Source organism: Embiotoca jacksoni, unplaced genomic scaffold, assembly GCF_022577435.1.
Source record: "Embiotoca jacksoni isolate LCO1_2020_lvr unplaced genomic scaffold, fEmbJac1.0.p SCAF_64, whole genome shotgun sequence".
NCBI classification, from domain to species: Eukaryota; Metazoa; Chordata; class Actinopteri; family Embiotocidae; genus Embiotoca; species Embiotoca jacksoni.
In genome coordinates this window covers 285,881-313,321 of record NW_027185419.1, presented here as the reverse complement: position 1 = coordinate 313,321, position 27,441 = coordinate 285,881, and the positions used below count along the sequence as shown (strand labels likewise).

General features: G+C 42.9%; 1 protein-coding gene across 2 annotated transcripts; it reads left to right on the top strand.

Annotated features, from left to right (window-relative positions):
* The first annotated feature begins 219 nt into the window (after positions 1 to 219).
* On the top strand, positions 220 to 27,260 carry adamtsl5 (ADAMTS like 5). 2 transcript variants are annotated; one of them, XM_069175161.1, is made up of 13 exons: positions 280 to 358; positions 6,270 to 6,378; positions 6,985 to 7,157; positions 7,909 to 7,969; positions 9,069 to 9,174; positions 9,687 to 9,814; positions 14,061 to 14,184; positions 17,623 to 17,712; positions 18,782 to 18,945; positions 20,211 to 20,409; positions 23,207 to 23,338; positions 24,245 to 24,316; positions 24,401 to 27,260. In XM_069175161.1, exons 2-13 carry the CDS (start codon positions 6,328 to 6,330, stop codon positions 24,733 to 24,735), a joined length of 1,635 nt encoding a protein of 544 aa, XP_069031262.1. In that variant the 5' UTR covers positions 280 to 358; positions 6,270 to 6,327; the 3' UTR covers positions 24,736 to 27,260. The 2 variants fall into 2 exon arrangements, with proteins under 2 accessions (XP_069031261.1, XP_069031262.1); XM_069175160.1 differs by lacking the exon at positions 6,270 to 6,378 and having other exon boundaries at positions 220 to 358.
* The last annotated feature ends 181 nt before the right edge of the window (positions 27,261 to 27,441 follow it).

Here is a 27,441-nt window from a genome sequence, read left to right as displayed (position 1 = left end):
AACGACCTAAAGATCTCTGCTATTTGAAGTGTCAGCCGAAGCTTTTCTTTCTCTTCGCTCTTTTGCCCCCCCCCCCCCCACCTCCCCGTCCTTCTGCTCAAACACCTCCGACGACGTCTTTTACCCCTTGTGCTTTTGTTGCGTTCGCGTGTCTGTGTGTGTGTGTGTGTGTGTGTGTGTGTGTGTGTGTGTGTGTGTGTGTGTGTGTGTGATGTGTGTGTGAGAGAACGAGGGTGATGTCACCAGCTGACTGATGGTGTTTGTTTCGCTCCGTGTCTCCAGGAAGCCGACTCTGCGCCGGGCCCTGACCTTTGTCCTGCTGCTGGTCGCTCCCGTCTGTCCGTCCTCCCCACAGAGCGTAAGTCCGACCCGCCCGCATCAACACAAGTCGCCTCACGGCCTCCCGCTCAGACGCCTCCTACTATAACCCCCCCCCCCTCCCCTCCTCCCCTCCCGAACGGCTCGTCACACCCACGGCTCCTTTTAACAATGACGTAACCCTGTGAAGTGGGAGCGCTTTAATTACCCCGTCGCAGCCTAAACACAGCTGTTTCCATTCATTTTAAAACTACACCTACACCGGTATTTGTTTCGTCAGCGTATTATTGTACTGTGTTGGCAAACTGTGGCCCGTTTACACATCCTGTAAGACTCACAGCAACATTCAGCATCCAAGTCAAGTCGGATTTCTTTCCACCTGATCAATCAAAGCCAAACATTTGCTCTCCTGCCAACACTTGCTTTAACAGTCAGTTTTCCTGAGTGTCTAACTTCGTTGCTGTGAGAGAGGGTTTTTGGTGCCGGGCAGGTCGTTGTACGGTGGAGCTCGCCGAACCAAAACAGCGAGCTGAAAGAGGCTAAAAAAAAAAAAAAAAAACGCTCTGCGGCGAGGCATGATTGATGATTTTTCTGTTAGTTGTCATTGAAAAAGCCACATTGTTAATATGTGTTTGTTGTTTATAGAAATACAACCACGTTTCCAAAGAAACGCAGTGTAAAATGTAAAAAAACAGAATGCGATGGTTTGCAAATCGTGTAAACCAAAGACAAGATATCAAATGTTGAAACTGAGGAATTTTATTGTTTTATGAAAAATATGTGCTCATTTTTTAATTTGATGCCAGCAACACGTTGTTGGAACAGGGTCAACAACACTGAAATTCTCACAACTAATTAGGTTACTTGTAAACAGATCAGTAACATGATTGGGTACAAAAAGAGCATCCCAGGGAGGCGGAGTCTGTCAGCTGAGAGGTTCATCGCTCTGTGAAAGACTACGCGGGCAAATAGTGCAACAATTAAGATGGATGTTCCTGAAGTCTCTGTACGCAAGAGACAAGGTTGAAAATATTGGAAATCAATATTGGATGGTGGTGATCTTTGGACTCTGAGGCAGCACTGCATTAAAAACAGCCACAAATCTGTAGCAGAAATCACTGCTTGGGCTCAGGAACACTTCTGAAAATGCAGGTTAAAACTCAACCACGCAAAGAAAAAAAAACGTGTATAAACATGATCCAGAAACACCGCCGCCTTCCGAGCTCATTTAACATGAGCTGAGGTGAAGTGGGAAATGGTCCTGTGGTCTGACGGGTCAAAACTTTGCATTCTTTTTGAAAATCATGGACGCCGCATCCTCCATGCTAAAGAGAAGAGGGACCATCCAGCTTGTTATCAGCGCACATTCCAAAAGCCAGCATCAGTGATGGTACGTGGGTCCATTGAGTGCAAAATAAGCATATATCTTCCATAAAACAATACAATTCCTCAGTTTTAACATTTGATATATGTGTATGTGATTTGCAAATCATTGCATTTGGTTTTTAATTACATTTTACACGGCGTCCCAACTTTTTTTTTTTTAGAGCAGAGTTGTATATTAATAATAGAGCTTTAAAGAACATCTTTATTAGACATCTTTGATCATATGCGATTGTAAACGCAAATATTTTCCCGTCACAGAAATCCTTTAATTGTACATACGTAGGTGTTTTTTTTTTTTAGGAGTTCAGCTGACCTCTGCGTTAAGCTGTGCAAATATATAAAGCTAATAGCTGGATCAGTGTTTCAACAAGTGGCACCACGCTGTGTTTACACACAGAGCCTTGTAGTCCTAACCTGCCAGCGCCCAAGGCCATTTCCCACAGCCGGCCCACTTCCTCCCGCCTTTACGTCTTCTCTTTCTTACATCTGACAGAGTTAAATGTTGTGATTAAGGTTCATTTGTGTGGAAGGAAAAAACCCCGCTATCAGGTTCCCAACGAGAAAAATCCAGCTCATTTCGATAATAAGCCAATCACGGCTCGTTGTCTGGTCGCTGAAGTCTGCTCGTGTGCTGATTGGATTGTTTTTGCAGCGTGGTTTGTCTTCAGGCGGTATTTTTGGTCTCGGTAATGGCGGCGCACCCGTTAACCGGCGTCCCCCTCGGTCTTTTCTGTGCTCATCTTTCATAGCTGTTTGTCTTGTTGTTAGCTGGTTACCCCCCCCTCCCCCCTCCCCCCCATTTATTATTTTCTGTGGTTAGAAAAAAAAAAACAGTCCATGTTTTAGGTCGCTGGAACATCTTCTGCTCTCCGTCATGTGTTGCAGCTGCAACCGATTATGGGTCTGTTGTCAACATGTGCCCAAATAGATCAAGAAATACCAAATATTAAACTCAGAGCTGTCAAAGCACGGCTGTTGTTCTCTTTCGTCTCCAAGTACAAGTGTCATCGTATCACTTTTATATGGTGGTGACTTTTCTTTGGTCTCGTGGGAACTTTTCTCGGGATAATAAAATCATTAACTTGTGATTTCAAGATAACTCTGATTCACGTATTAAAATGTGTAGTTTACAAACTACACATTTGATCTCATTCAGTTTACAAACTACACATTTGATCTCATTCAGTTTACAAACTACACATTTGATCTCATTTAGTTTACAAACTACACATTTGATCTCATTCAGTTTACAAACTACACATTTGATCTCATTCAGTTTACAAACTACACATTTGATCTCATTTAGTTTACAAACGACACATTTGATCTCATTTAGTTTACAAACGACACATTTGATCTCATTCAGTTTACAAACGACACATTTGATCTCATTCAGTTTACAAACTACACATTTGATCTCATTCAGTTTACAAACTACACATTTGATCTCATTCAGTTTACAAACTACACATTTGATCTCATTCAGTTTACAAACTACACATTTGATCTCATGCAGTTTACAAACTACACATTTGATCTCATTCAGTTTACAAACTACACATTTGATCTCATTTAGTTTACAAACTGCACATTTGATCTCATTTAGTTTACAAACTGCACATTTGATCTCATTCAGTTTACAAACTACACATTTGATCTCATTCAGTTGACAAACTACACATTTGATCTCATTCAGTTTACAAACTACACATTTGATCTCATTCAGTTTACAAACTACACATTTGATCTCATTCAGTTTACAAACTACACATTTGATCTCATTCAGTTTACAAACTACACATTTGATCTCATTCAGTTTACAAACTACACATTTGATCTCTTTCAGTTTACAAACTACACATTTGATCTCATTCAGTTTACAAACTACACATTTGATCTCATTGAGTTTACAAACGACACATTTGATCTCATTTAGTTTACAAACTACACATTTGATCTCATTCAGTTTACAAGCTACACATTTGATCTCATTCAGTTTACAAACTACACATTTGATCTCATTTAGTTTACAAACTACACATTTGATCTCATTTAGTTTACAAACTACACATTTGATCTCATTTAGTTTACAAACGACACATTTGATCTCATTCAGTTTACAAACTACACATTTGATCTCATTCAGTTTACAAACTACACATTTGATCTCATTCAGTTTACAAACTACACATTTGATCTCATTCAGTTTACAAACTACACATTTGATCTCATTCAGTTTACAAACTACACATTTGATCTCATTTAGTTTACAAACTGCACATTTGATCTCATTTAGTTTACAAACTGCACATTTGATCTCATTTAGTTTACAAACTACACATTTGATCTCATTCAGTTTACAAACGACACATTTGATCTCATTCAGTTTACAAACGACACATTTGATCTCATTCAGTTTACAAACGACACATTTGATCTCATTTAGTTTACAAACTACACATTTGATCTCATTTAGTTTATAAACTACACATTTTATTTGGATCTGTCGTCAGATTTCTTTGATTTATCCTGCTAACACACAACATATTAAGACGTAATAAATAAAACTAAACTGAACTGAACACAGACATCAAGGTGAAACTCACAAAGGGACCAGATGTAACGTGGTTTCTGTCAGTAGCAGCGTGTCAGGTAAAGACGACGGGGAGGGTGTGTGTGTGGGGGGGGGGGGCGCAATGTAAAGGTCAAAGGTCGCTTTCATTAATCTAGAAAGCCGGCCCACCCCCATCTCCAACAGTTATCAACGCTAATTTGACCGGCGGTAACACTAATGAGGGCAACCTCAGGTGACCCCGCCACGGAAAAATGACGGAGAGTCGTAGCGCAGGTTAGCTCAGAGTGTGTGTGTGTGTGTGTGTGTGTGTGTGTGTGTGTGTGTGTGTGTGTGAGGCCATTTCTGCTCCATGAGTCACAAAGTCAAGGAGTCTCAGGCGGTCTCGGTCTCCCCTCGCTGTGACTACAAAAACCTCAATAAAAGTGTCAGTCGTTAAACGTACGGGTTTGTTTTGAGGTTGTTGTTGTTGTTTTTTTAAATGTGGGCCTTTTTATCGCGGAGATTTATGGACAGCAGCGATCAAAAGCACGTCGGCGTGCAGATATTACACCAGGCAACCCGCCACATACAAGGAGCGCTGTTGTCTTAAACTCATTTAACATCCGGTTTCTCCCCTCTAGTAGTTTTATGTGGTTTAAATCAACTCGTATTTCACTGTCTGACAGCATCAGCTGGTTCCAACTCTTCATTCAATCAATGTGATGTTTTTACTGGTAGAAATACTCAAACACGACCGCTTTACGAAGTATCAAACACCTTTTTTCTGTTTGACTAAATTTATATTTCTTAACTTGGGATGCAAACTCTGGAATGGAAATATTGTCGATGTTTTACCAGCATTTATTTAGACATATTTGACATGTATACAAAATGACCTTGGTTTTGTAGGTTTTTACCATAAACTGTATGTAAAAGTGTTCGTAGCTTCCGGGTCTGAAAAATGAGGCCGATGCAGAAGTGCTTTAAGCTGCAATACCACCGAGGGCCACTAGAGGTCGGCTCCAAAAAAACGTAATAACTCCATAGACTCCCATTCAACTTCTCTCATGAAATTCTCAGTCAATAAAAGGTCTCCAGCAGTTACCTCGGTGTTGTTAGCTAAAGTCGTTCTTTCTCATTAGTTTTCTGAAAATAATCCGTCATTCATTAGAAATCAAGCCTCAAAAAGACCTGTTTTTGGGGGCGTGTCTGTTTGATTGACAGGCCTCTGGTGCAGTCAGTTTACAGCTATCGGTGGGCGGGACGTAGTATCGTCAGGTTTCTAATCAGATCGAGTTAGATTGACCGCAAACTACTCTCCCCCCCAGCTCGTCCAAATATGGTCACTTCCTGCTCCGAACTAGCAAAGATGGCGCCGGACAAAAATCCGAGCTCAAGGCTCCATAACGGCTGTTCACAAACCCACGGGTGACGTCATTATGGTTTGAACAAGGCTTTTTTTTTTTTACTTCACAGCCTAATGTTATAACGACCGACTTCTTGTCATGAGTTTAAATTCTTACTTTTTTTTTCCCGCTCTTTATTCACATCTGGCTTCGAGTCACAATTCTCGTCGATTCCCTTGAAGACTCCAGAACCTTCCTGACAGACAGTCAGCAGAAGAAGTTGTTAAAATGTGTGTGTAAAGAGTTAAAAGTGTGTGTGTGTGTGTGTGTGTGTGTGTGTGTGTGTGTGTGTGTGTGTGTGTGTGTGTGTGTGTGTGTGTGTGTGTGTGTGTGGGAACGCTGCCAGCTCCAGTCCTCTGGAGAAACTCTGGAATGTGTTTGAGGAGCGCCATTCAGATTTCTCTTAATCACTTTTTATTGTTGGACTCTGATGATCCCGATCCGGCAGCCTCACGTACTCTTCTGTTGTTTTCACACCTTCTATCTATCAATATTTATCTGCCTCATTTTGGATTCTTGGCTAAAAATACAGCGAGTTTAATGAGAGTCACACATCTCTAAACTCCTCCCACCACACTTTTTCTTTTTTCTTTTTTCTTCCACAGATGATATCCCATCATCCTGTGCTCTCTCTGTGTTTCTCTGAGCTGCTGACAGCCGAACATGCAGGACGTCGCCGACCGACCACAGAACAGAGTCCTGTTTTCTCTGCAGGTTTTAATGTTCACTAGTTTCCTGTTGACTCGACCCCAGAGTGGCTGTTTATCCCCGAAAAATACAGTATAAAGAGAAATAAAACAGAAAGTCAGGTGTTACTAGTGCAGATAATAAAATGTGTTAATACTGCAGACATTTGCATCAACATGCAAATACAATCATTTTAACTTTTGATTTGAATTAACTTACTTTTTTTTTTTTAAAAAAGGACAGTTTGGAAAGTAACTTCAAATTCAAGCAATTGCCAACTTTTTTCTTAATTTAGCTTTAAATTATCGCTACAATAACTTCATGCTCATCTAATTCCTCTAATTAACTTATTTTTAGTTTTCTGGCGGTCCATCTGAAAATATTCGCGTCATTAATCAGTTATTAGGCCTCAAAAAGCGGCATTTCTGGGGGCGTGCCTGTTTGATTGACAGGCCTGTGGTGCAGTCAGGTCACGGCTGTCGGGGGGGCGGGACGTAGTATCGCCGGGTTTCCAATCAGATCGAGTCAGATCCACCGCTTCGTTCTCGTTTCTTTTCTCGCGTCACTTTGCGACAAAGAGTTTGAGTTTGTTCAGCATTAAATTGATCGTCTTTCTCCCTCCGACGGCTTCAGGCCTCTTGGATTTCTGCGTGGGGTCCTTGCAGCGAGGCCTCGTCGGGGCGTCCGGCGCGTGCACGACGGCAGCTGCACTTCAGAAACGAGTGGGCGACGTGGAGCGGCTGGTCCGTCTGCTCACGCAGCTGTGGGGGCGGAGCCTCTATGCGGACACGCACCTGCATCACCAGGTAAAACAGCATTTTGAATTAGTAGAATAAAAAAAACAACTCTAACTTATATGCGTGTTGTCCGTGTCTGCATTATTTTTTCAGAGAAACAAGAAATACATTTAAAGTGCTATATTTGAAATAATTTAAGTGAACATATTTTAAATAGGCCTTGAAAATATCATATCTAACAAGATAAATACTAATAGTATACATTTTACTGAACTGTTAAGTTGTTGTTGTTTTTGTTTTTTACTTGACCCTCAAATTGATGATTTCAGTATTGTTTCACTATTTAATGAAAATTAAGATGTCTTAGGTTTACGAATTAAAGAAATAATTTAATTAAAATTAATTATTAAAATGAAGGAATCTGATCATTTGTATTCCAAAATGAACTTCAGGGTTGTAAAAATAAATTCTGAATAACACTGTGGTCTTTCAAAGAGCAGCAGGTTTTTTTTTTTATCAGTAATTTGATTTTGTATAAGAGGACTTTGAAATCTGCTGTGAATCAGACTCTCTCGTGAAGTTAAATACAAATACATTCATTGATTTTCCTAATTCTTTTGTCCATAGAAACATACACACAGATTTACATGCAACGGTCCACCTGAACAATCAAACAATTTTAAAGTCACATTTGAATAAATGAAAAAATTCTGCCAAATATTTTGTAATTCTGAGAAGCCTGGATATTACATACTTTCTGACTGAATATTAAAGCTGTGTCCTGCTGTATTTAAATCTCTTTTCCCCCCCGGTGTCCCAGGAACCCGGTTGGCGGACCGTGTGCAGGAGATCCCAGACAATACAAGATCTGCAACACCAAGGTCATTTCAGCACGACGGTTTTCACACCGGATGAAACGCGGACTTTCAGTGCACAGTTCAGAACAATGGCCCGTGTTTGCTCCGCGAGTCGATCACGCGGGCGTGTTTTCAGCTCACAGCTCTCGGGGTGTGATCTGGAATTTCACTGACATATTACAACCATTGTGTCAAAACGAAATATTGATTCGGGGAAAAACACGGCGATGTGTCGCAGCGTGTTTTAAGGAAAAGTTTGACGGCAGTTTGTAAGTCCGACGCAGATCCTCGTCTTCTCACTTTAAAGTGCTTTCGTGATACAGCAGTGATGTTTCTGCGCGTGTACTCGTCGCACTGTGGAGATAGAAAAAAAAAAAATCAGTCACATTTAGGGTTTTCAAAATGAGAGAAAACCGTAAAAGTGGCATGAAAGTGTTTTCAGGTTGTCTGTCGCCGTTCTCGTGATATCTCAGAAACACCTCGAGGGAATTTCTTCAAATTTGACACCAACGTTCACCCGGACTCAAAAATGAACTGATTCAATTTTGGAGGTCAAAGGTCACTGTCATTTCACGTCCGTCCCATTTTTGCGCATGCGATCTCACCTCGAGGGAATTTCTTCAACGTGTTTGTTGTTGTAACTCAGGAATTGATCAAGTAATTATAACTAAATTGTACAAAAACGTCGAATAAGATGAAGCAATGTAGTGAAAACATTTTATACACGAAGAGGTCAAAGGTCATCTTCACTATTACATCATCGTAATGTTCTGCAAAACACTTTTCTTGTCATTATTGAACTCCTTTAAATGTTTTTGCAGAAACATCTGGATTTGAAGCATCGTCCGTTGTCATGGCAACAACTGATTTATTGGACAAATTCCTTCATAGTTTTCACCACATGTATTATAAGAGTGTGAACAGATGTGGATGCAAACTGGGACTTGATTGGTTGGTAATTCTACTTTTAAGACTGTTTTTACAGTCAGAATTGTGAGCTGGGTAAACTCAAGAGTTTGGATAAGACACATTGAATGTGTTTAAGTGCAGGTTAATCCTCTAGAAAATTTGTACGATGACCTCATACAACCTCTTCAAAGTGTTTATGTGTGTTTGCTCTCAGGAGTGTGCCTCTGGCTCGGAGGATTTCCGGGAGATGCAGTGTGCCGCCTTCAACGACAGACCGCTGGTGGCTGGAAACTCCTTCAGGTGGACCACGTTTCACGGAGGTCAGTGAGACGAATCACGTCCTCGTACGTACGACGTGTCGTTTGGAGATACGAGGAAAAGGAAGAAAATGAGTAGAACTGCTTGCCTTCAACTTGATTTCTTAACTTTAATAAGCTCATTCAAAACTTTTCGATCACATAAACTTGAATTGCCACTAATTAATAACCATTAATAACACTAATCAGAACAACAAACAAGCAGAACGATAAGTTTTAAAAAATAATGTAAAACAACGTTTTAAAAATCAATAAATAAAATGCTGAAAAAACAACAACCACCAAGTGATTAAAGACAAAATAGCAGATAAAAGTGATGCATCATAACTTCAGGGTGTTTTTGGCAGCCATGTGGTAAACTTATTATTCTGCCGTGGCTCTCAGGGTTTTTTCTTCCCACCTGTGTAATGACTTTTCTCTCTGGGAAAGAGTTATTTTTCTCAGTCGCCTTCCCTCCCTGACTCTCTTCCCATAATAACGTAACGAGCCAACTGACCGAAGCTCTTCCCCGCCAGGCTCCGACCCCTGTGAACTCAGCTGTCTGGCCTTGGGTCACAACTTCTACTACAACTTTGGCCGAGTGCTCGACGGCACAGCCTGCAGCGAGGAGCCGGGGTCGGTGTGCGTCAACGGACGCTGTCTGGTGAGTGCGTCGGTGTTTTCTGCACACGCTGCGTTCCTTCATTTGGTCGAATCCTGACGCGTCACCTACTTTTGCTCTGAAGCGGTCGCGGCCGACGCGCTCAACTTGCACAATCACTCGAGGGTCCTTGGACTGCTGAGAAAACTCGTGAGGCTCCGTCGGTGGCAGATGTTGCTGTTTTTTGTTGACCGCAGAGCTTCTGGAAACATCTGGCTGGAGGTTTGATGAGAGCGAACTACACAATAAGTTTGCCATAAAACCCAAAAACAATGACGTGAAAGAGGCTAAAAAACAACAACTCCTTAAACCAGCTGAATAAGCTTCTTTTATGTGAACGGTAACAAATCAAATACTCAACAAACACATTTCCTTACAGCTTAAATTCAACAGTGTGTGCTTTTTTTCTCAATACATTTCAGAAAAATATCATAGAAAACGAAACTGTTCATCACTTACTTTACGCTGTTGCGGTTCCAGACGAAAATATCGTATTTACTTATGTAAGTTATTTTACCTAATTTCTGAGCAGCCGTTTGTTTCCGGCTCAGTGTGAGAGTCTCCTCTGCGTTTGTGTCCTCTGATCTCTGCGTGTCTCACTGTGGGCGGAGCTTGAACCTCTGGAATTTTTTTAATCTACGTACTCCATGTAATTCCTCATTTAAATCCTAAATGACAGTCTGAAACTATTCTAACTGGGTAAAGTACGACTGACAGTTGAGACAACTGTAAACTTTTACCCTCTTTTGTTGAAACGGAAAAGGCGGCCGAATAAATTAGATGCGCGCCGCGAACAAACCGATCAAAGTGAAGTACAGCGACGTCACTTTTTAAGCAAAGTTATTTTTTTGCGCTCCCAAAGTTGCATCGTGAAACCAAAATGAACGGGATCAAATGTACGAAATGCAACAAAAACACAAACCTTTCGGGACTTTCAGGTGTTAAAAAAACTGCCGTTAAAGTGATTTTAATCTGCTGAATGTTTTAACGTTCCCGTGAAGTAGAAACTCCTTCTAACGCTGCCGTTAATACTTCGTACTCATTTCTTTAATGCGAGGAGAGGTTTGCGTCCGTTTTAAACTCCAACTGTCAGTCACCCCGGAGAAAACAAACAGAACCTGTAGTTCTGGAAACAGCTGACGTCCGTCGTAACTCCTCCCGGCCGGCAGCTCCACCGATGTGAAGTCGACTTGAGAAAAAGAAGCTGGACTTCTCTCTCTCTCTCTGAGGTATAAGTGATGTTGACCGCTCTGACTGGAGCTCTCTGGAGAAGTGAACTCCATGCTGTGCGTTAGGGCCACAGTGCACTCATCAATGTGGACTGTAGCCTTCAGTTAGCATTACAGCTCTGCTGAGCACACATTCGCACACATCCCGGTCTGGTGTCCCCCGCTCACCTCTCCGAGGCGGGTGGGGGAGGGGGGAGGGGGGCGACGAAAGAACGAATATGCATCCTTTCGGGTTTCAGCGTAAACACGCGTCTGTAGTACGTAAATCTCACTCGTAGTCCAAACTATTTATACACAGCTGACAAATTATTACTGTATGTCTGTGTTTACATATGTCTATATATATATATATATATATATATGTGTGTGTGTGTGTGTGTGTGTACATGCTCACATGTGGCGTGTAGTGTAAATAAGTAGATTTATGGGCCGTAGACTCGGTCAGCGCGGCGCAGGGCCTGAAACAGGAAGCAGATGCAGCCTGCAGCTGCGTGGAGGCCTGCAGGTCACACCGAGATCACGGCTGCAGAACACATGGCTGGTGTGGATGGTGTGCGTCTGTGTGTGTGCAGCATATGTAGATGCTCCTTCACAGCTCATTTTGTAGTGTTTATTTTATTATCGTTGCAAAATTAGGCTGAAGTTTTTCAGTTTTGTAATTATAAAATCCTTTTTATTTTCCCCTGAAAAGCTATAAAATGGTGAGATAATGGTGAAAAAAAAAATAAAAAATGGACGTACCAAGCTGCTAAATGATAATATCAGCTCACCAAACAGGCTCACAAATATTCTGATGTTTGCCAGAAATATTATTTACCAGGTTCACTATCGTAGTTTAGCCTGCTAGCATGCAAAACACTGTTGCTAGGCAACGGCAACATAGACGGCGTCTAGAGGCCGCGGAGGCTAAAATTTTAGCAAGCTAACAGGGCACTGACGTTAATGCAGGAAAAGAGGAGATCAACATTATCCTCAGACGTAGGTTATTATCTAAGTTATGAAGACGAACTCTAAAAGTACAACATATTAGCTTAATATGCAACCAAACATGAACTTCCGTGACCTCCGACCTTTCCGTAAACGTCATCAAACAACGTCACAACTCGTGAACTCAAGGCTTGTAGAAAATGTAGAGGTCCGACGTCGTGAGTCCCACAAGAGGGCGCCGTTCATACGGACTCTTCTGGTCGTACGCGGTGAATACAACGACATTTGAACGCAGCACACCTGAGAGTGAAGAGACTCAATTTAAAATCTGAAGGCAAATGTCAGCATTTTTTTTTTTTTTTTTTTTATCCAATCAATTAATTGTTAAGAGATTTTACTGAAAAACAAAAAGATGTCCACCTCATGGTGGCGCTATGCGGAAGTCGTGAAAATTTTCCCTCCGAAATTTCATGTTGAACCTCCAGAGAAATGTCGGATATTTCAGTCGTTACAACGAGGACTTAAATCATTAAATAGACGATCATAATTTAAATTGAAAGAATCGGTAGCAGAATGTTTCTACACTTTAAAACGTGGATGATTTTGATTGCGTGTATGAGTGTTTTGTGGTGTTTGGCCGGCCGGCGGCGGCCCCTCCCTCGACGGCGGCGGCGGCGTCCCCCTCCCTCGACGGCGGCCCCTCCCTCGACGGCGGCGGCGGCGTCCCCCTCCCTCGACGGCGGCCCCTTCCCTCGACGGCGGCGGCGGCCCCTCCCTCAGCGGGCCCCCTCCCTCGACAGCGGCCCCCTCCCTCGGCGGGCCCCCTCCCTCGGCGGGGCCCTCCTGCACTCTGCTACCTTGTCACAGAGGATTCATTTCCTGTTGTGCACACAGATGCTTGGAGTGTTGTGGTTTGTTTTTTTAAAGGGTCTCAAGAGGGAGGGAGGGAGGGGGGGATATGATTATAGGTTCCCTAGATTGTTGGTTTTCTTTGCCTGGGAACTCCCCCCCGCCCCATCACCCTTCCTCCCTCTCCCTCCCCCTTTTGATTGACTCGCTCTGCAGACGGAGATGAAGACCAGAATCTCCACACGGCGTAAACCATCCGGCTCGTCCGCCGTGCTCTTTGCTTTGCCGTTTTTTAACGTTTACAAAGACATCTCTCCGGCTTCATGAAGCCCCCCCGAGGGTCAATGTTTGTAAAAGAAGGGTGGTGGTGGTGGTGGTGGGGGGGGGTGACGGAGAAGTAAACACGAGGAGGACAGAAACTGAGAATTGAGTCGAGGAACTGGAAGCAGTTGAATGTGACTGTGTGGCAAAAAGAAAGGTTAGAAGCGTCTCAGCAGAAAATGTGTGAAACAGGAGGGTTGCTGCTTCTCAACACGCCGGCAGAGAAACAAGTTTTAATCAAACAACAAGTCGATGTTTGTGAACGGCCGTTATAAAACCTCGAGTTCCGATTTTGGCTGATTTTGGTCGATTTGGAGCAGGAAGTGACCATATTTGGATGAGCTGGGGGGGAGGAGCCAGCAGTGGATCTGACTCCATCTGATTGGAAACCTGATTTTCAATGAAAGGCTTCGTCACCGTAATTGTATAGTATATACTGTATACCGATAGCTGAAACCTGACTATACCACAGACATGTCAATCAAACAGACACGCCCCCAAAAACAGGTCTTCTTGAATCTTCTTCTCTCATGAATGAGGGATTATTTTCAGATGGACCTCCAGAAAACTAATAAGAAGGAGTGACTTTAGCTAACAACACCGAGATAACTGATGGACACATTTTATTCACTTTGGATTTGATGAGAGAAGTTGAATGGGAGTCTATGGAGCTGGAGGCTTTTTGGAGCCGACCTCTAGTGGCGCTCGGTGGTATTGCAGCTGAAGACACTTCTGCATGGGAACCATTTTTCTGATCCGGACGCTACGAACACTGTTATATACAATGTATGATTTTAGCAGAGGCAAACTGTCAGTCCCTAAACGACTGTGTGTGTGTGTGTGTGTGTGTGTGTGTGTGTGTGTGTGTGTGTGTGTGTGTGTGTGTGTGTGTGTGTGTGTGTGTGTGTTTATGTGTCGTCCAGACACCCGGCTGTGACTCCATCTTGGGATCGAAGGCTCAGGAGGACGCCTGCATGGTGTGCGGAGGACACAACACCACCTGCCTGCACCACAAGAGTGTGTACCAGAGCAACGGTCTGGAGGCAGGTAGGATACACACACACACACACACACACACACACACACACACACACACACACACACACACACACACACACACACACTCATCACATTATCTCCACGGTGATTGAGTAGCAGCAGTTTCAGACCAACACTGATGTGAGGATAATTCCAGTTCTCCCGTCCAAGTGTTATTAGTCACCGAAGTTCAGTCAATACCTTATTGTTCTCTGATAAAACGTGAACATTAACCATGGGAACAGCTTTTGGCAAACAATGGCGTTTGGCTGCCCTCCAGCAGGAACTTCAGCTAACAACAGGTCCAAAATTACAGTTGTTAAGGTTTTCAGGAAGAACACAAAGTTCTTCGGGCCGTTCTGGCTCCGTGCCACCGAGACATTTTCTACCTTCGCCGGCAGCTCAGAGGCAAATCTGGAGGTCTGACAGCACGCAGCCAGCAGAACTTTCACTTTGGTTCAGTGGATTTATCATATCGGAGAGAAAGGATGACTTTCAGCAGTCTGGTGGAGAAGCTGCTTGTGCTGCAGAAACTTATAGAAACCAATATAAACATGTAGCGTTCAGGTCATAGAGACAAACAGACACATCAACATGCACGGGTAGGGTTTCAACAGTATTCAATTCAATTCAATTTTATTTATGAAGCGGCAAATCACAACCCAAGTTATTTCATGGCACTTAACACATTAAAGTCCTTACAGCAGAACTTTACAATATTATACAGAGAAACACAACAATTCAACAATTCCCACATAAGGTAGGAGGTAAAAACTCCTCTTTAAGGGAGAAAATAACAGAAGGAAAAACTCTCTTTTAAAATGAAGAAACCTCCAACAGAAGGAAAAACTCTTTTTTAACAGAAGAAACCTCCAACAGAAGGAAAAACTCTCTTTTAACATGAAGAAACCTCCAACAGAAGGAAAAACTCTCTTTTAACATGAAGAAACCTCCAACTGAAGGAAAAACTCTTTTTTATCAGAAGAAACCTCCAACAGAAGGAAAAACTCTCTTTTAACATGAAGAAACCTCCAACAGAAGGAAAAACTCTCTTTTAACAGAAGAAATCTCCAACAGAAGGAAAAACTCTCTTTTAACAGAAGAAACCTCCAACAGAACCAGGCTCAGAGGTGGGCGGAGCCTCTGCCTCGAGTGGTTGGGGGTGAGAGGAGAGCAGAGAGAGAAAAGGGCAGCATAGAGATCCAAAACATGAACATGAAAGTGTGATGACCGTCTCATAAACTCTCACGGTATCAGTATAAGTTATCCCACACAGGTTTGAATCTTTTTTTTTGAAGGTGCAGCTGGTGATATTGTCAGTTTTGTTGTCTCTGCTGTATTTTGTATTTGTGGCGCCCACTGCTGAGTCTGACAGGCAAGTTGAGTAGAAGAAGAGTCGCAGCGCGCAGGCGAGCGTGTCCGGTCGTTGCATTTTTTTTTCTTTTCAATACCGGTAATGAGCACTTGTGCACGGTATGATAACCGTCAATTTAACCATCAAGGTAACCATCAGTTTCGTCCTGTTTCGGTGCCCACTGATTGGTTAAAGCTGCTCCAATAGTTTCAGTGTTCCCCAGTACGGTAACATTATGCTCCATCGACTATATAAAAAAATCAAATCAATATTATAACTCCTTCTTCTTCAGTTCTGACTGAAGTCACTCTAAATATTACAGTTCAGTCAGAGACGTTTTCTGTTGATAAATTGATGACTATAAATGGTTCAAACATGGGAAGCAGACTTTAAAACTTGTTGCCTTCATTATTTTTGACTTCCTTGGAATCTCGGTTTCGGATTTCCTCCTATATTCTGTGAGTGTTTGGAGGTCATAGGTTAATTTCTATTTACACAATGTCTGCAAACAGGAAGCTACCTGCTGGGCAAGTATTAACAAGCAGGAAGTGATGGAGACGAGGATATAGTTACTTTTCTTTGATCTCTATTGACTCTGTTGACTGCATTGTGATTTTTTTGCAGCTTTTGTTTAAGCTCCCTTAAGGAAAAGTTATTGGTCGGCTGGTAGCCAATCAGACCGTTGAATGAATCATGAGCATCGATCACAAATGAAGCTGCTAATAAAAAAAAAAAAAAGCAATAGATGACTTTATTAAAAACCCAGAGAGGAAACGTGTTCAGTCCTGTGAAGACAATGTCATCCGTCACTGCAGGCAGGGATGACAAATTGAATTTGAAGCGATCAAGATGGAATAAAAGCGTGTTTTAGATCGTGCGTTGGCCTCCACCAACCGAGCGCTGGACGCTGGATTGTGATCTTTACTTCGACACCTCTGCTGTGAAACTTGGACTCTATAACGGCGGCTTCCTCACGGCTCCGTGCAGGAAGCAAACAGGCTGATAATGGGCGCTTTGTTTGGGCGACCACTGCAGCCTTGGGAGGTTTTTCCTTCTCCTCCTTGCAGCTGCGTTGACCCAGCAGATGCATAGTTTCTCTCTGAGGGGGAGCGGGTGGAGGAGGTGTGTGTGTGTGTGGTGGTGGTGGGGGGAAGGGGGTGGTGAAGGCGCTCCCTGCAGAGGCCATGATGGATGGACTTCCTCCCGAGCAGAGCGGCGGGACATCCGCAGAGCCGTCGCTGCTTCTTCCCTTTCTGCTTTCGGCTCCCGAGTGAAATATCACCATGACGACGTCTCACATGTCGTCTCTCTTTGCGCAAAACCGTTTCATCACGCCGAGACGTTACCGACGTCACAGATTCTGATCGGTTTCATAACGACAGACAACACGAACCTGCCGGTCGATTCCCTCAAAACAACAAATTGTCTCTGATTCATAATCCAGATTTTGTTTTACTTTTCTGAATAATGGATCACCTTCAGACTGATGATAGATTCTGTTTACTGTTCAAAGATGAACCCTGATTATTAAAGTTCATTGTACAAAACAAAGCAAACTGTTCTTTAAGTGAAGTTAGTGAAAAGTCTCAAAACACTGAACCGTAATTGTAATAAAATAAAATGATGCACTGATATATGTTTTTTTAAAGAATTTATTAAGAACTCTAATTGCTCACTATGTGTTGCATGTTTTATTGAATGATATCTCGAATAGCGAGTGAGTATGTAGTTACACCATTGGTCAGCCAAATGCTGCAACTTCCTGTGTTTGTTTCAAATTAAAAGCCTTAGTTTCACAGTAAAAGCCCTGTGGCTGGTAAATTGACGGTGGAATTTAAATTCAGACACATTCTTTAGGGATTCTTGTTTCACCAACTTTTTAATTTTAAGCTTCATTTAGACTGAAAACCAACAACTTTAAAAGCCATCTGTGTCTTCTGTTCTTTTGTTTTTATTAGCTTCGTTTTTATTTTGTTTTGAAAAGCTGTTCCTCAGAGCAGCACTCGTGTCCTTTAATCATGCGAAGTAGTTACATTTTGGGGTAAAAACTAGCATTCAAACCGAGCTTCTAACCGACCGTGTCTGCTTGCCAGGCGGCGGGCCTTTTGGATACAACGAAGTGGCCATGATACCAGCTGGAGCCACTCACATCCGAGTCACCGATAACAGCAGGAATTATCTAGGTAACGTTAAGCCTGTCACACACACACACACACACACACACACAGTTTCAACTTTACATAGAGGAAGTTCGGTACTTCTTCTTCTCCCCCCGGAGACACGAGGGTCTCTCCACGGTCCCCATCTGTCTTTTTTTGGACTCACTCTGTGTTTTCCAGGCAACATAATAACCAAGGACATCTATTCTCATCCTCGTTTATGAGACCAATATAAAACCAACCCCCCCCACCTCGAAATGGCACACACTGTGGTTTTGAAAAAAAGGGACGCTCGTAAAAGGCTCTATCTGACCGCTGGGGCGAGGCAGGTGAAGGTACTTGTTTCCATCTCGTGTCATGGAAAAATCCCTCTGCCTGCGCTGAGGAGAAGCAGCTGCCATATATAGCCAGCTGGCATGTTTCTGCTCCTGATATCCCGCCTTTACCTCGACTTGACCCTCCGATATGCAGAGGGAACTAGTACCACTTTTGTCGTGAGAAGTATTTGAATATTTTCCAGTAAAAAAAATGGGATATGAGCATAGAGTGTATATAAAAGTGTTCGTAGCTTCCGGCTCTGAAAAATGAGGCCGATGCAGAAGTGCCTTAAGCTGCAATACCACCGGGTGCCACTAGGGGTCGGCTCCGTAAAGCCCTCTGGCTACATAGACTCCCATTCAACTGGTCTCATAAAATTCTCAGTCACTAAAAGTTATTTCGATGTTGTTAGCTAAAGTCGCTCCTTATTAGTTTTCTGGCAGCCCATTTGAAAATAATCTGTCATTAATTAGATTATAAGATTTAAAAAGACGTGTTTTGGAAAGTGTTGATAAGATCGATTCATTCCTGCAGTGATTTTTGTGGACCTTTTGAGAAAAGGTGAGATATCATCGGCATATTGATGAATTTTGTTGTGTAAATTCCTTTTTATTTTATGATTTTGTCGTGATGGAACAAGCCAGTGGTTCAATGAAGATTTAAAAAAAGCAAGGGAGAGATTGGGCATCCCTGTCTGGTGCCCCTATGTAGCGTGAACTAACTCTTCAAAACTCAATAATAACAAACCTTTCTTTCTTTTCCTTCCTTCACGCAGCGCTGCAGAACGGACGTTCCCAGTTTGTGATTAACGGCAACTGGAAGATCAGCGTTCCGGGCGAGTACACCGTCGCCGGGACCAAGCTGCTGTACCGGCGCTCGGCAGACACCTGGGAGAGCTTCGAAGTGCCGGGACCCACCCAGGAGGACCTCCATCTGATGGTAAGAACCCCTTAAAAAGGTACCGTTTTAGTAAACAGGCGCCCGTTTCATCGAAATCTGCAAACAGGCAAACGGCGACTTGAAGTGACGAGATGCTGTAAAAACCCAAAACTCTGACCAGAGCGTACTGTTTGTTTCACCTGATGACTCCTACAGAGTTAGTATGAATATAACAGCATGGTCTTCTCGTGGGAGCGGCACCCCAAGGCGTGTGGTTGGCCCAAATTTTTTATGGTAAATGCAAATATTGGGACAACAACGTTTTTTAAAGTGCAGAAAAGCAGGTCGGGTGCAGTTAATTGAGCCGCATCGCCTTGTTGTTCGTCCATCATTTAGTTTAGTTACCGTTGTAGCTCTTACCCGAATCCTTTGGATTACAATGGTACTTGGGACAAATTATTGGTGACGAACACCTGAAACAGTCCTGAAAAAAATTCTGTTAAAGAAAAAAGAAAAATCGATGCATTCAAAAGTTCATCCATGAATTTGGAAGCAGTAGTTCACAAAATAATCACTCTACAAGAGTTATTTGCTATTCCCATGAAATGGCGATGACCCAAAGTCAACCGGCCAATCCAGGCACAGCTTTATGGATCGCACATCTGCTAAAAGGAAGCCAATCAAATGTGTTCTTTCTTATGCTCCTCTGCTTTTACAAAAAAACTTTTTTGGTGCATTGGTGCAAGCGACTCTTGAGTTTTGACACAGAAAGCTTGTAAAATAGAAAAAGCTCAAAAATTTTCTCTCTCCTTCAAGTGAGTCCGTTAATTTAGTGAGTAACTTGACGAAAGACCAAAACATGTCGAGTTTGCGTCTTTTCAACTTGACCAAAGATTGTTTTAGGAACTAAAAGAAGCATCTCTCTGTAACACCACTGAGATTCTTCTTCTTTCTGGCTGATAACATTATGATAGTCACATTCTTCCAATTAAACTTACATTCATATCATACCGATGGCTTAATGTGATGAGATGATAAGCTTAAAATAGTTCTGGATCATGTAGCCTGTCCAAAGTGCAGATTTTCACAAATTTTGTAGGTGAACGTTAGTATCAAATACCAAATATTAAAGATCTTAAATTGAGATTTATGCCAAAAAACTTTGTTTGGAACATCCCACAAAATGAAAAGTAACATTTATCCACATAGCTGAGCTCCACCGAAAACAAGCCGCAATGAGCTTCTTTTATGTGAACGATAACAAATTGATACTCAACACACAAACTCAATTCCAGATGTTTCCACGTTGTGTTCATCGTGTGCAGGTTCTGGCGACGGACAGAAACCCGGGGATCGAGTACGAGTACTGGCTGCCTCCGGACCAGTACGCCCTCCACCACGGGCGGAGGAGCCCGCTGCGCGAGGCTCACCACACCGCCAGCTACCTCCCCTGGGATCAGCCCACCACTTACACCACCACCACCACCACCCGGCCTCCGCCAAGCACCAGCCGACCCCACCGGTGTAAGACCCGTCTCCAGCTTCATTTTATCTCCTTTATTCATAGATGAAAGCACGAGCTAAGTTAATCAATTATAGACCGATGACCATGTCAGTCAAAACTCCATTGAAGTTAGCAAGGACCCTCAGGTGGGGTTTAAATAGACATAAGTGACGCATTAAAAGCTTAGCCGTCCACATTATTTCACCCTCGGGCTGCTGTAAAAAAAAAAGAAAAAAAAGGGATTGTCCAGCAGAAAAGTAGAACTTGGCTCAACTTCATGCCACAAAACTTACAAACGTAATATGAACGCTGCTTCTAGTGTTTTCTTTGCCGTCATGATAAAAGGTCAAAGTTGTCGCTGCTATGAGTAAAATCTGGTCTCATAAACCGCTGTGAATCTTAAGGCCTTCAAACTCGGATCTGAATCTGGATCTATTACTGTACCTGAAGCAATGCACCTCCACCAACGCCCCAACCAAAAGCCCGCTCGCATGTCTTTACATAGTTCTGTTTTCTATGTGAATGACTAGTAAACGCACAGCCCGCCGCGGTCGATTCATCTCATCACCCGAAACCGCTGAACCTAAAGAGGCCAGTTGTTAAACAGCTGCATGACAGATGAATTCCAGTTTCATAAAACTTGGAGCTTCACAGTTCTGGTTGTCGTTTCAGTCGGTAGTAATAATATTTTACAGCACGCTTCTGCCTTACTGTAAAAAATCTTTAATTCAATTTAATTTGATTCATATAGAGCCAAATCACAACACAACGCACTTAACACTGTAAAGTCCCACAACAGAACCTGACAATATTGTAGAGAGAAAACCACCAATTCACCCATTCCCAGACAACAGGAAGGAAAACCTCCGACAGAACCCGACTATAGTCGTAACATTTATCATATTTAATATGTCCTTTATGCTACTTACTGGCTTTACACTGTCATGATGCTTCAGTAGCAAACAGTCTAATGGGAATGAAGGAAATACTGGATGCTTGAAGTCTGAGAAAAGTACTTCAAAAATGCTGCACATTTTGTGACCTAATGACCTAAAACCTTTATTTCTGACTTTTGGAGATAAATGAATACGTCTAATATCATAAGTCTGACAGAAATCTGACATGGAACGTGTCTTTTGGCTTCCCAACGACCTTCGGCTTACGTGGTTCATTGTGACTGACTCAAGATTAGCACTAATGTACTTTATTGCCTGCACATGAGTAAACTCTGACTTCAAGTCAGTGATTTTCTTTGTTTCATGTTGATGTTCAGTCCGGATTTTCTCATCGTACATTATTGGAAAACCCTGCACGTCCTCACAGGTGTTCTCAGTCACGTTGTGATAAGAAGGATGAAGGAAGTTGTTCAAAAGGGTGCAATGAAACAAAAAAAATGGAGGGTAAGCAATCCATCAGCCTGGTACACTCAAGTCTAATCATAGTTTATGTGCAGGCTGACCCTGTTGTTGCTGCTGTTACTGCTGAGGAATGCAGCTGGTTTATCTCCGATGATAAGCAGCAGCACACGTGTGCTGAATCTGCCCCTTTACCTCCTTAATTACTCACATTCACATGGAAATGTGTGCGCAGCCCGAGGACCTGTGCCTCCTGTCAGACTCCATCCACCGCTGTAATAAATCTCAGTAGTCTCTTCTGGAAACGTTTTCCAGCTGCTGGATTTCTGCCAAAACAGAATATGTTGTTGTGTCGATTGTTTGCAAGGTAACGGGGGAGAACATTCAGGTCCTGATTCCTCACGTAATCAGGTTAAGATGATCTTCGCCTGAAACATAAGAAACTGTTTTAGGAATCCTGGGAGGGTTTTGAATTGTATCTTTTTATGATGCAATATTAAGTTTTGTGGATGTTATTTCCTTGTGAAATCAGACCGTTGAGACACTGCAGGGGACTTTGTGAGCGGTCTTCTGTTTTATTAGTATTAGACTCATTTATCCAAATGTTTTTCTCATACAACAAACACAGCTGAATAGCACTTGCAGTTTTTGATGTTAAAACAGACCATTAAGTGAATCCAGGAGTCCCGTAATGAAATAAAAAGCAGAAAACATGTCCAAGCCTATATTTGAAGCCTGAACACACAGGATGAAATAGAGTATGTTGAGTTGAAAAAGACATCCCTCGACTTGACTCTGGTGTGTTGTCCTGCAGTGGAATTGGAAAAAAGGAAATTGATTGTGGATGATTGGTTAGATCGCTCCAAAAAACAGGATTCGTGCCAAAACCACGGATGTTTTAAAGGAACTGGCTTCGAACCAAAGATGGCATCCACTCACTTGAATGATAATGGTCCCTTTTCTTAATTAACACAGAACCCACCCGTGGTTAGAGTTAGGTTTAGGTTTAGGTTTGGGGGCGTGTCGTGAAGTCTTTAAGACTGAAGATAGACCGTAGCCTCCGTGACGTTTACCCACAGGTTTCCCGAAGAGCACTTTTGAAGCTCAGTTGGCCGTCGCCATCTCGGCAGTTCCTGATTCCGCCGTCTGTGAGGATCGAGTCCATTTCGATTTCGGGAGTTGGTCTCTAGTGGACATTCAAGGAACTGCACATTTCGCTGCTTCCTTGTTGGCGTCAGTTTTCCGCTTGAGATAAACTCTTGCTGCCGGCTTCACGTGTTGAGTGTTGCCGCTGGTCCCGTCTCTACCTTCCAAGCACATAAACTTTAACACTGTCAGACACTCACTTTTCTATATTTTTGGGAGGTTTTACGAACACGAATCCTCCAGGGATTCAAAAGTTGTGTCATTCAGAATCAAGCTATTTCTGACAAAAGTGTTTGTGGTCTTTGTGTCTTTCTAGTTTTAAAGCCCGCCAAGCCGCCGCGCCAGTCTCCTCACTCCAACCGCCACCAACGCCCTCACCAGCCCGTCCTGCCCCGCCTGGAGCGGGAGGAGAACCACAGGAACCTCCTCCCTCAGCCCTCACCTGGAAGTACGTCCACCTCGTACCCCAACGAGCTAAACCCCGCTCACCATGACATTAAAAGGGATATTCAAAATGCTTTGGGGGAAATATGACTGCTTTTCTGCCTTGTTGGGAGTTGGATTATGAGCTCAAAATGGACATTTTAATCCTAACCTGTGCTACATTTAGGCACTTTGGATTCTTGTCCATCATGCCATACCGTCAGGGAGGGCATTTGATCGGCCCTGAATTCATCCAGCAACGGGACGACAAGCCAAAACATAAAACTCAAGTCGTACAGAGACATGTCCCCACAGACCTCAACATCATGGAGTCAGTCTGGGGTTACATGAAGAGACAGAAAACAGTTAAAAAGACTAAAATCCGCTGAAAATGTGTGGCAAGTTCTCCAAGATGCTTTAAAAAAAAAAAACATCCTGCCAAGTACCCTGAAAGGTGTACGCAGTAGAATTAGTGCTAATTAGACCTTCGTCCCACCAAATATTGATTTAATTTTAGTTTTCTTTACTGCACTTATAAATAAAAACTATTGGAAGCATCTTCACTTTACTTTTTAGTGCCTAATCTGTTGCATCGTACTGTATATTTAAGAAGTTGACCTGCAAGACCCTGTATTACTAATGTAATTCTGTTGCCACGGAAACATAACGTCCTTCATCCTAAACGCTGCGGAAACATCTGTTAATGAGAACATCGGTGGGCTTGTTTGAATCAGTGATAAAAATTGGTGGCAGCAGTTCAGAGGCCTGGGACGAGGCTAATACGTGTCAAACATCTAATCCCCCGCAATAAGAAAGCCAGCGAGTGCATCTCCCAACATGTGGATGTATTCCTACGGGATAAAGTCTTTATTTTTTTATGTCATGTCTGTACTTGTGAGCTCACTTATGCCTTGGTTTTCTTATCCTTCAGGGTATTGCGGGAAATGCCATCGAGTCAAAGGTCGAAGGGAACGCCAGAGACAATATTGTCAGAAGGACTTTGGTAAGATGGGCCTTCAGAGCTTTATTGTCTTTTTAGTAGCCTGTCCGGATACGAACTCATAGAAATATCTCTGTTCCCTGTTAGTTTTCCGAGGTCGAGTCCTCGGGAAGCTCTACCGAGGCGAGGAGACCCGCTACGACGTCCAGATCATCCACACCTACCGGAACCGCTTCCGCCTGGAGCACCGGGAGTTCCTGTGGGTGCAGAACGTGTGCGACTGCCCTCACGTGGAGGTGGGGAGGCAGTATATCCTGATGGTGCGCCGCCACATTAACTATGAGCGCACTCTGAACCGCATCCTGCTGGAGGAGGAGAGCTACGTGGTGCCGTACAGGCCGAGGGAGGACGAGCTTCTGTGGCCGCTCGAAAGGCTCTGCAGCAACCGGGGACCCAAACAACCGGCGGACCACCGGGCGTGAGTGACGACACGATGTGTGTGTGTGTGTGTGTGTGTGTGTGTGTGTGTGTGTGTGTGTGTGTGTGTGTGTGTGTGCGCACGAGAGATTGAAGCTCATTACTGAAGCTTCATCCGTGTGATCCATGCGACGTGCTGACGGTTGCTTGATCGTCGACAGACCGCGCTAAGAAACCAAAAAGACTCCACGTTTATTTAAAAGCCCGACCAGCTTACTGTACCATATGCAGCACTTTAGGTGGACGATGGCGCCCACCTTTAAACACATACCAAAGAGAAGAACATTGACTGAAATGGCCTTTTTTTGTTTTTTGTTATTGCTGGTTTTTTTTACCACAGCAATCATTTATTTTTTTAATATTGTATTTTTGTGCGAGAGTAAACTTAAAGGAAAAATCCACCTTAAAAAAAAACAGCTAATTTGGTTTCCATTGAACAGAATTAAACATTTATCTTCTGCTTATTTTTAAAGATACATTGCCCCAAACCTATTTCATGTTTCAGATATTTCCAGCAGCTCGGTAGAGTTTGTGCACCAGCAAATGTTTGAAGTCCAAAATACCAACAGGAAATCCATCCGTCCATTTTCTTATGCTTATCCGGGTCAAGCAAGTTCGCCCAGATTTCCTTCTCGCCAGCAACGTTTCCCAGCTCCTTGTGGAGGATCCCAACATGTTCCCAAAATATATAATCCATCCACCATGTTCTGGGTCTTACGTTCTGGTCTCTGACTGGTTGGACGTGCCTAGAAATCCTCATCAGATACCCGAACCACCGCAACGGATTCCTTTCGATGACAAGGAGCAGAATCTCTACTCCGAGTTGCTCCAAACATCGGAGCTCCTTCCCTTAAGACTGAGCCCGGCCACCTTTTGGAGGAAACTCCTTTTTGTATCCTCGATCTCATTCTTTCCGTCACTACCCAAAGCTCTCCTGCCCATCGGTGACGGTCGTAGATCGACCGGTAAATGGAAAGCTTTGCCTTTTGGCTCAACTCCCTCTTCGCCAAAATAGTCCGGTGCAACACCTGCTTCGCTGCCGCACTAATCCGGCTGTCAGTTACTCGCGTCATCCTGCCCTCACTGAAGAACAAGACCCTCCTTCACTTCTTCGGGAGGGCACCCCGTCCGAACCCGGAGGGAGTCCCAATCCACGATGGCCCCGGACTTTGGGATCCCTGAAGCTTCACACTTCGCTGCAAAAACCGCAGCAGTGCATGTGGAAGGTCCCGGTCCGATAAAGCCAACAAGACCACGTCAACAACAGGAAATGTCGATGGCTTTTTGCGTCAACTTGTGCGACTTCGACGCTTCAGTCATTTCAAACAAAGTGTTGCCCTCTGAATGTAATCCAGCCGGCGAGTTAGTGGCCACCGAAACACAATATAGTTGTGTAGGACGAGTATTTCTGGGAGACCAGACTGATAACTCTGGTTAACATAATGAGTATCAGTATAATTACTTCTCTCAGGAGATATTAAAAACTGTCGATACTACAACTGCAGAAAATGCGATGCAGATAGTCTAACGTCCGTTCTTCAGTACGAGTCCAAGCCTGCTGTAACCCATTATTACAGTACATCTAATCTACAGCTGAGTTCAGGTACAAGTTCTCTAATGCGATTCTTGAAATGCATCTTGGGAAATGTAGGAAAGGCAGAAGTAACGGATTTGCCGACACTGAAACGATAAACAATGTACCCTGCGTTTCACATCGCATACAATTTATTGTTTTTACTTTTAGTACGTAGTGCAGCTACCCCTTAAAACGTATGTACTGTTGCGTGTAGTATGCGTAAAAACATAAAAATGCGCCTTGAACTTTGACCCTCTTGGTCGTATCCGTCACGATCCGCGGCGCGAAATTTGAAGTATGCGAGTACGCTTCATTTTAATGAGATTTTAATGAGAGTTGCAACTGGGTGGAGCTTCAGCGCCACCAACTCTCTCCGCTGCTCAGGCCGTGTGACGCTGCAAAGGATTGTGGGTCAGAACAGCCAGAGCAGCATGCTGGTCTGCAGACTGGAGATTTACGACCGAATGTAGAAGGACATCCTTGTACTTCACTTCATTTCACATACTAAATCTGTTTCTGGCATACTAAATAATATTGCAGTGTGCATATTTGAACGCAGGGACAGGCTGGTTTTAGAAAGTGGATTTTTCTTTTATCTTTAACTCATGATATCTAAAAAACATAATGCTTCACAATATATTTATGTCCAAAAAAAAAAAAAGCTTAAAATCATAACACATTGCTTGTGTGTCACTTGTGTAACGTCTCATATTGTTCGTGGTACTCTTTTTTTATTTTTTTTTTTGAGTGTTTTAAATCAGGTCTGCTCCTCTTTGATACTTTACACGAAAGAGATTTTAAAATATACAGTATTTTATTGTGTGGCACTGATTAGCTACAAATATATAAAGTATAATTTGACTAATTGTTGTGAGAAAGTTTGCAATGTGTTAAATAGTCAGTTAAATTTTGTGCCTTGTTTTTATGCATTTAAAATATTACATTTGCTCTCGAACCTCATATAAATGTGCCAAAAGAGTTTCTTTGTCTACGTGGTGTATAAATAATAATAATTATAATAATGACTCACTTTTTTTTAATGTAAAGTTATTCTATAAGTTCACAAAATCCAGCCATTGCAATTTGGAAGTAAAGCTACCAGACATGAAAACAGCCAACGTTTGTAAGAAAACTG

Excerpts from the sequence above, each read along its gene's own strand:
- adamtsl5 (XM_069175160.1), top strand. The coding sequence starts at position 254 with ATGGTGTTTGTTTCGCTCCGTGTCTCCAGGAAGCCGACTCTGCGCCGG. Across the intron at positions 359-6,984 it reads GTCCGTCCTCCCCACAGAGC|GCCTCTTGGATTTCTGCGTG; the intron begins GTAAGTCCGACC and ends CGACGGCTTCAG. Across the intron at positions 23,339-24,244 it reads CCCTCAGCCCTCACCTGGAA|GGTATTGCGGGAAATGCCAT; the intron begins GTACGTCCACCT and ends CTTATCCTTCAG.